General features: G+C 47.8%; 2 protein-coding genes across 4 annotated transcripts; one reads left to right on the plus strand and one right to left on the minus strand.

The window, feature by feature from the left end:
* Positions 1 to 275: 275 nt before the first annotated feature.
* On the plus strand, positions 276 to 3,449 carry LOC112887925 (dehydration-responsive element-binding protein 2B-like). Of its 3 annotated transcripts, none has more exons than XM_025954216.1 (4): positions 276 to 474; positions 1,329 to 1,381; positions 1,488 to 1,578; positions 2,210 to 3,449. In XM_025954216.1, exons 1-4 carry the CDS (start codon positions 416 to 418, stop codon positions 3,141 to 3,143), a joined length of 1,137 nt encoding a protein of 378 aa, XP_025810001.1. In that variant the 5' UTR covers positions 276 to 415; the 3' UTR covers positions 3,144 to 3,449. The 3 variants fall into 3 exon arrangements, with proteins under 3 accessions (XP_025810001.1, XP_025810002.1, XP_025810003.1); XM_025954217.1 differs by having other exon boundaries at positions 1,491 to 1,578; XM_025954218.1 differs by lacking the exons at positions 1,329 to 1,381; positions 1,488 to 1,578.
* A 262-nt stretch (positions 3,450 to 3,711) lies between these two features.
* Positions 3,712 to 7,933, minus strand: LOC112887924 (sorting nexin 2B-like). Its single transcript, XM_025954215.1, has 5 exons — positions 6,816 to 7,933; positions 5,378 to 5,587; positions 5,020 to 5,280; positions 4,217 to 4,303; positions 3,712 to 3,964 (listed from the first exon to the last, which is right to left on the minus strand). The coding sequence occupies exons 1-5, from the start codon at positions 7,812 to 7,814 to the stop codon at positions 3,863 to 3,865; spliced, it is 1,659 nt and encodes a 552-aa protein (XP_025810000.1). The 5' UTR covers positions 7,815 to 7,933; the 3' UTR covers positions 3,712 to 3,862.

Genomic DNA, 7,933 nt, shown 5'->3' on the forward strand with positions numbered 1-7,933 from the left:
CGGTCGCGTTTGCTTAGGCGCCAAGTCTCTCGATCCTTCCTCGCAAAGGCGCACCACGCGGCCCAGCGCACGCCTCACGTCACCTCGCCCCCCTCCTCACTGCACCACACCCACGTGAACCCCTCCCTCTGACGTGTGGGCTCGGGCACGGCCGAACCCCGTGGACCGGCCGCGAGCCACCTAGAACCCGAGATATTTTCCCACTCAGTGGGCCCGCCGTGCGCGTCCCGGGCGGCCTATAAAATGCCCGCGCCCGCCTCTCATCGGGTTTCCGGTTTCTCTGTTCTTTTCTTCCCCCGTCGACGACTTTTCTTCTCGATCTCTCGCTAGTCTTCCCGACTCGAGCTACTCGAAGCGCACTAGCCAAAACCAGATAGCGAACCCTAGTAACCCAGTGGTGATCTTTGGAGCGGCCATGACGGTGGATCAGAAGCAGGCCATGCCGATGCAGGCGCAGGCCCTGCAGCCCGGAAGGTGAGATCATCCTGCCGAACTTCCGCGATTTCTTTCGATTTACCCGTTCGTTGGGGGGTTAGGGTTTGGGGATGTTCAATTTGGTGGGAGCGGGTTCCTGTACAGAGATTGAGGTCGTAGGATGGTCGATTTCGTGGGGACTTGTTCGATTCGCTGGTGGGGATTTCTGGTTAGGGTTCTGGATCGTTAAATTGGTGGGGGATAGGCTGGTTCTAGTCCCCGTGGCGACGGTTGAGGGGTTTCTTTGTCGGATTGGGCCAATCTGCCCGTGAATTTGAGGATTAGGGTTTCGGTTGGTGGTCCGTGTTCTTGGGATCGCCCGTTTTGCCGCTTGGGGGCTCCGAGGTCGATTCAGGTTTCGTCTGGGTGTTGATTTGGAGAAAAGAGGGGTAATTGGGGGTAATTGGGGGGTCATGGACCTCTTGTAGTTGTAGTTGGTCCTTGCAGTGATGATTGTTGATTTGGGTAGTGTGGAACATAGCATATCCCTGGAAATTGTGGAAATCGCATGCTTTTGCTTGCTGTTGGCTGCAAAAACTAGATTTGTTTGTTATATCGGGGTCGAGCATCGAGTTTCGGGTTGTGGACTACTGTAAGATAGGAATTTTGAGCTTTGATGCAAATTCGAACCTTAGGGATTATCATCATTCACTTGATATTTGGTTAGAGTTATATACTGTTCTGGTGTGTCGTCTCCACAGAAACATGTGTACTATTTGACTCATGCCTGTCTAACTTCTGTGCTGACACTGTTTCTTCATCTTTTGTGTAATTGTTATACTGTTAGTTTTTCTTTGTTTATCCAGTCTCTGATACGTATTATGTCTGTCTGTGTTGTCTTTTCGGTAATCTAGAACATTTGGAGCAGAGGGCAGTACTGTGGTGCTTGGTTCCGTCAGAACAATAGGTATGACTGCTCTGATCACCTCTTGTAAACAGGAAATATTGACTGCTATGTGTTCGTCAGCTCGACCGTGTAAAACCCAGGACACAAATAACAGTTCGTGTTTCAGCAGGAGGCCGGGCTCTTCGCTCGAATGAGTACGAGCTCTCGGTCGAGCAGAAATCCCAGGGAGATGCGCCACCAGTGGCCTCTAATCTGTGGTGTGTTTAACCATTTTGTCTGGCTGCTCTTGTGCTAGAGTAGAGCATGTGAGCTATTGCTAGCAGTCTTTGACTGATAGTGTTGTTGTGAACTTGACCAGCCTTAAGTTAGCTTTGCCTAGGTCCTCCTATGTTTTTACCTGCATACTTTGCATGTGGAGGTGCAGTGGTGCCAATGACATCTAATCTGATTCTGTTAAGATAGTTTTGTCCCTACTCCCTGTATGAAGTGTAATTATTAGCAGCTTGATTATTTGAGTGAAAGGGTATCTTTTTTGGTGGAGGTGTCCTGAACTTCTGATCGAAAGGAAACTAACAGAGTTCGGAGCTAAATAGTATCTGTTTCTGTGGAGACGATTGGCATGTAGGAACATTTGATCATTTGTGGTGACTGATAGGTGGTAGTGAGCAAAATATTAATCTGTTTCTGTGGAGACGGTACAAGTGTTTGGATGCTGTCTTGTTTTGTTTGTTCTCCACTTGTTCATTATATGGTTTTTGTTAGCCTTTTTGGTTTACATGGTATTTTGGGACATCTTGATTTATTTTGTACTTTCTCATTACATGTTCGTTTTGTGAAGTTTTTACACAATAACAGCAATACTGAAGTGTTTGTTTGTTAATTGAGCAGGAAGAAACGTCCTCGGAGATCACGCGATGGGCCTACCTCAGTCGCAGCTGTCATCAAGCGGTGGGCTGAGCACAACAAGCTGTTGGAGCACGGTGCTGAGGGTGCGAAGCGAGCAAGGAAAGCACCTGCTAAGGGTTCAAAGAAGGGCTGCATGAAGGGAAAAGGAGGGCCTGAAAATACACAATGTGGATACCGTGGTGTGAGGCAGCGTACTTGGGGCAAGTGGGTTGCTGAAATCCGGGAGCCAAATCGGGTCAACAGACTCTGGCTGGGGACCTTCCCAACTGCGGAGGATGCAGCCAGGGCCTATGATGAAGCGGCTAGAGCGATGTATGGAGAGGTTGCCCGCACTAACTTCCCCAGGCAGAGTGCAGCGACTTCTAGCCAAGTTGCTCCAGCAGCAGCCTCTACCCAGGTTGCTGCAGTTGTCGACAGTCTTCTACCTAGCACATCATGCGAGTCGACAACAACATCAAATCACTCAGATATTGCATCCACTGCACTCAAGCCAGAAGTCGCCGACATTTCAAGCTCTCTGAAGGTGGAGTACCCTATGGAGGCTGGTTCACACAGGTCTGAGATGATATCTGGTTCTTGGGTTCAGCATGAAGACAGCCATCCCAGTAGTACCCAAGCTAGCACACCCAATGTAGCTGACAAGGAAGTCTTCGAGCCACTGGAACCTATTGCCAACATTCCAGAGGGTGAGGATGATGGCTTTGATATTGAAGAGATGCTGAGGATGATGGAAGCTGATCCGCAGAATAAAGGTGGAGTTGATGCCAGCATGGGGCAGCCCTTCTACCTTGATGGGCTGGATTCCAGTGTGCTGGAGAGCATGCTCCAGTCGGAGCCAGAGCCATATTCCATGTCTGAGGAAACGGACATGTTCCTTGCTGGCTTCGAAAGTCCTGGTTTTTTTGAGGGCCTGTAGCCAAATGACTGTTTCTCTTTGGTCTGCTAGCCATCGGTCCTCACAGCCCATTCTATTGCTGAGCTTGTGGAGGGCAAACGGTGGTGAAGGCTGCTTCGTTGGCAAAACTGATAAAAAAAGCTTGCTTCTTCAAAGCTAGGCGTTGTTCCTTGCTTCCATAGGCATAGGAACTCAGTTTGAAGCATAGTTTGGAGAGCCCTTTGTTCTGTAAGACCAGAAATGGCGATGTAAATAGTTCCCACCTTGTGGAAGGAAAAAAACAAGAAAAAAAAGCATTTGCTTTGTTCTTCGGACATTTGCCTCTAATATCATTTTGAGATCGTCTGATATGATCCACTTTGTTGCTGGTATGTACCCAGCGCGGCTCAGTCCGCTACGCGCAGTGTGAAAACATCGATCAGAGCAAATTTCCAGTTCTCAAATCCAGTAACCACATAGTAATTTAACTTCCACTTACACCGTTCATCTTCCCGTATAAACGAAAGAAGCGAGCGATGAGATTACCGTGTACACTTCCAACGTACAAACGGGGGAAAAAGTGGCAACCAGCACTCGTCCGGTCCAACTGTGGCGCCAAGCTTCGTTTGATTATAAACAAATAAATGAAAACAAATCGAATTTGGTGCAGCTTTCTATTTCACGGTGCATATCCTAGATTACATTGTATAAACATTGTCATCCAACCAAATATGGTGAAGCTAAGACCCTAAGATGGCATGTTAATCCATATAAGATGGCAGGTTGTTAGTTCCTCGCGAATATCCGCTCGTCTCCGCAGCCACCGTCTCCCAACCACCCACAATTTTCTCAGCGTAGGCCGCCTGCGTGTGTACGTGCATACATACATAAGCTTAATTGCAGAGGTAACTGGAACATATTAATTTGCAGCATAAAAAAACACTAGGCTCAGGACTAACAAATACCCAACAGACTGACTTGCTAGGTTAATCAGATGAAAGGGAACCAAGTCTGGATATCTATCTTGCTCGGCAAGAGCAATTAAGACTTCAACATTTTTTTTCTACAAAAGCATCATCGCAGAATATAATGGGATATAGCGCTCGACACAGTACCTGGCTTGTAACAAATCCTTTTAGCATCACCAGGATATCTTCTTTTCTTTCTCTGTCTAGTCGCTGGAGTTCACTTCTGTTATTTTCCTGAACCATTCGGATAAAACCATATCTTAGTTGCCTCACTAAAGTGAAGATATCATTAGAAAAAAACATACAATGCATATACAGAAGTAACCTTACAGTTACAATGAGACAAACCAGAGGGAAACATTTCTACTGCTGTTGCTGTTTATTTATTTATTTATTTATTTAATATTTCCTAGCCAGGTGCTCAGCATCAAAGAAATATGATCCATGCAAGCAGGTCGATTCGAATTAAATAATTCTTTGCTCGGAAATGATAAGGCAGCATCCCTCAGAACTAATATTAATAAGATCACAGAATATATATAGAAAGTGATTGGATCTCAAGCCTCATGGCGAGTAAATATATTGCACTCCATCAAGTTTGATCATTATTGGCTAAAGTTACATGTGTCATTCAAAAATAAATGGACAGAAAATGTCATATAGGAATGGTCTATTGGTTGAAGTAGTGGAAGCTAGTTCCTTCATCCTTGTGAATATTAGATACCAACCAAAGTTCAATGATACTGTGAAACAACAAAGGGAAAACAATTGAAGAGACATTTGAAAGCTGACAGAACCGCTACATAATTTTGCGTATGAAAAAGGACATGATGGTAGATAAAGTTACAAGAAACTAGAGTAACTGAGTAAACAGTCAATGATTCACAGTTTTTGCTCTTGTCATTGTTAACCAGCAATATTTTTGGACAAAATGAGCATTTATTTATTACCTTAATTCTCTCATATTCTCTTAAAGCACAGAACTTAGCATCTTCGGTAGCCCTGATTGTTTCCCTTAGCTCCTCCACTTTGCGAATTCTAGCTCTATCACCACCAAATATCTTTGAGGATGCAGCTTCGAGTTTCTCGATCCTTGACTGTAATGATGCCAAATCTGACATGAGAGTTTGTACAGTCAATAATGCACTTGCCCGATCAGAAAATGCAGTGTGGACAGACAACATTATGCTTAAATGTTCATGCAGCGTATCCTGCCAAAAAGAAAGGAACAAAGTAAGATCCCTGAATACGATCACTTTTAAGCAGTAGAGATTATCGATAATGTAGTCCACAGGCCAGAAGTTCTACCAGATATTTAACAGTTTGAGCATTCAGATCTCGGCATGCCCTGCTAGCTTTAACAGCTGCAGTGGCTACACGCCTGCTGTCAGCTGCTCTTATCCTCTGTGAATCATACATTGCCTCCTCAGTCTCCAACTTTGTCAGTCTAACAAATGCCAATCCAAGTGCTCCCATTGTTTCACCCATATCTTGTTGAGCCTTGACGAGTGCTTCTGCCTGTGGAGAAGATGGAAAAGTTGATCAATAGCTTCCTCCAAGACACCTTTAGTAATTTCAGCACTAAACCAGTTTTCTATTAAAAAAGACTCCCATCAACTGACGTTGCTTCACATTACCAGACATGCAACAGACATTATGGCCCTTGTCCTATTCTGATACTGTACATGACAAACACGACCATGGGTAGGGGATCCTCCCACACTGATGATTCAAGAATGTTTCCATTGTTAGAATATAATCAATATATTGATGTATTGCCCTATTAACCTTCTGAAAGCACTTTCTCTTTTTTCTTCTTTTGTGAGAACATATTGCCCCATTAATCTAGTTCACCATACTGTACAACATATCATATGGCGCACAGGTTATGGTCAAATTAATATGTGCACAATCTAGTTTGAAACTGATGTGGATGCTGGAGAACAAAATGAGTATGCAAAATTATCAGTAAAAAATGAATCCCAGCCATGAATCCCAATCATAGCTGAGTCCATTCTGAACTACAACTTGTTAGGCTGAACACACTAACATAAGATATCAATTTAGAACTTTTTCTATTTTCCCCCTCCGATTAAACCATTGAGTAGGGCAGTAAGCCAAACAAAGCATGTGCAAGACAATTCAGAATCAGAAGTCATAACTCCTGTTGAGACTACCAACATAAAAACAAAACATTAGCTTCAATGGGTGAAGAAGAACATCAGATGGTGGAACAATTAATGTGGCATCATTCTACTAATATAATAAATCCTCTGCACGCTCTATCTAAACCCTAAATGAATGGTAAAATGATCAAACATAAACACTACCAGAAGTAAGATGTTTTGGCATAAAAGCATTTAATTACAATCACAGTGTTGCAGTTAAATTAAAGCTATTGGATGGGGGGAATTTTGCCACAAAAATTCTCTTGCAATGGTCTAATGTCTATAATGTCGATGAAGGAAATAAGCTTAACACGATTTGCATAGTATGGTACTGAAGGAGAGTCGTTGATCATACTCCCATGTCATGAAACTCAATATGTTTAGGTCAGTATTGTGAAGTCTTTTAGTGGGGAGTTTGGGGGTTCAGTTCTTCAACCGAGACAATGAATCACCAGTTAAACAGTCTCTACTAGTTATCACCTATTAAGTAGTAGTAGAAGAGAAGAAACCACTGCCTCACTGATCATATCTATGAGACACATAGTAGATGGGAGTTTTGGCATCTGCAAACGGGTCACCTGTTGTGACGCACCAGTGAGCTGCTGCTCCCACTCATGCAGCTTCTCCTTCTTCTCCAGGAACTCCCTATCCTCCTCCACCAGCGGAGGCTTTACACCACCCCAGTCAGTGACCACAGACTGCTTGAGCTCCTTGAATATCCTGAGCAGGTCCCTGCCACCCTTAGCTGGCTGCACGACGTCCTGTGGTGCAGCAACGGCCTCCTCCCCGGCGATGAGCTGCCGTGGCAGCCTTGCCGCTCCATCAAGCATCCGCGATGCCACGTCAGTGCTGCCTGGCAGCGGCATCTTGCCCTCGGCCTGCAGGAAGACGCGCAGCTCGTCGCTGGGCCCGATGGCGGGGTGCTCGGCGAGCCGCCACAGGTACCGCTCGAGCGCGGCGCGGCGCTGCGCCACGAACTCGTCCTTCTGCATGACCTGGCTCTCGACAGTGTTCTTGTCGGGGCGCGGCGGCACGAAGTAGCCCCGGAAGGCCTCGGCAAGTCGGTCGGCGAGCGTGACGAAGTCCCGGAAGCGGCGGCGCACGGCGTGGCGGCGCTGGGCGGGGTCCCCGCGGCGGACGCTGGTGACGAGGTAGGAGACGTAGGTGGGCGCGGATCCGGGGACGAGCGAGGTGGCGGCGGGCTCGGCCTCGGTCTCCGGGTCGGAGACCGCGAGCAGGGCGTACACGGAGGCCGCCGCGCGCGCGGATCTCGGCGATGCGGAGGAGGGCGAGGAGGCGGAGCGCGGGGAGGAGGAGCCGGCGCCGGCGCCGGTGGCGTCGGCGTAGGAGGGCGGGTCGACGAACGAGGAGGAGGAGGTCGGGGAGAGCGTGTAGGCGGCGTGCGCCGGAGGGGAGCGGGGCGAGGCGACCGAGGCGTAGTTGGAGGCGGAGGAGAGGAGGGGGTCGAAGGTGGAGGCGACGGAGGCGTAGTCGGAGGCGGCGGCGAGGGGGAGGGACTCCATGTCGTCGTCGCCGGCGCCGGCGGGCGGCTCCGGCGGAGGCGCCGAGGACATCATGGCGAGGGTCGGAGAGGGAAGAGGGGGAGAGCAGATGGGGGGTGAGCGGAGAGCCGGAGACGGCGGGCGGCAGGCTCCGGCGGTCTGTTGCGGGTGCGGTCACCGCGCGGTTGGGATAT

Source organism: Panicum hallii, chromosome 3 (assembly GCF_002211085.1).
Source record: "Panicum hallii strain FIL2 chromosome 3, PHallii_v3.1, whole genome shotgun sequence".
Taxonomy (NCBI): domain Eukaryota; kingdom Viridiplantae; phylum Streptophyta; class Magnoliopsida; order Poales; family Poaceae; genus Panicum; species Panicum hallii.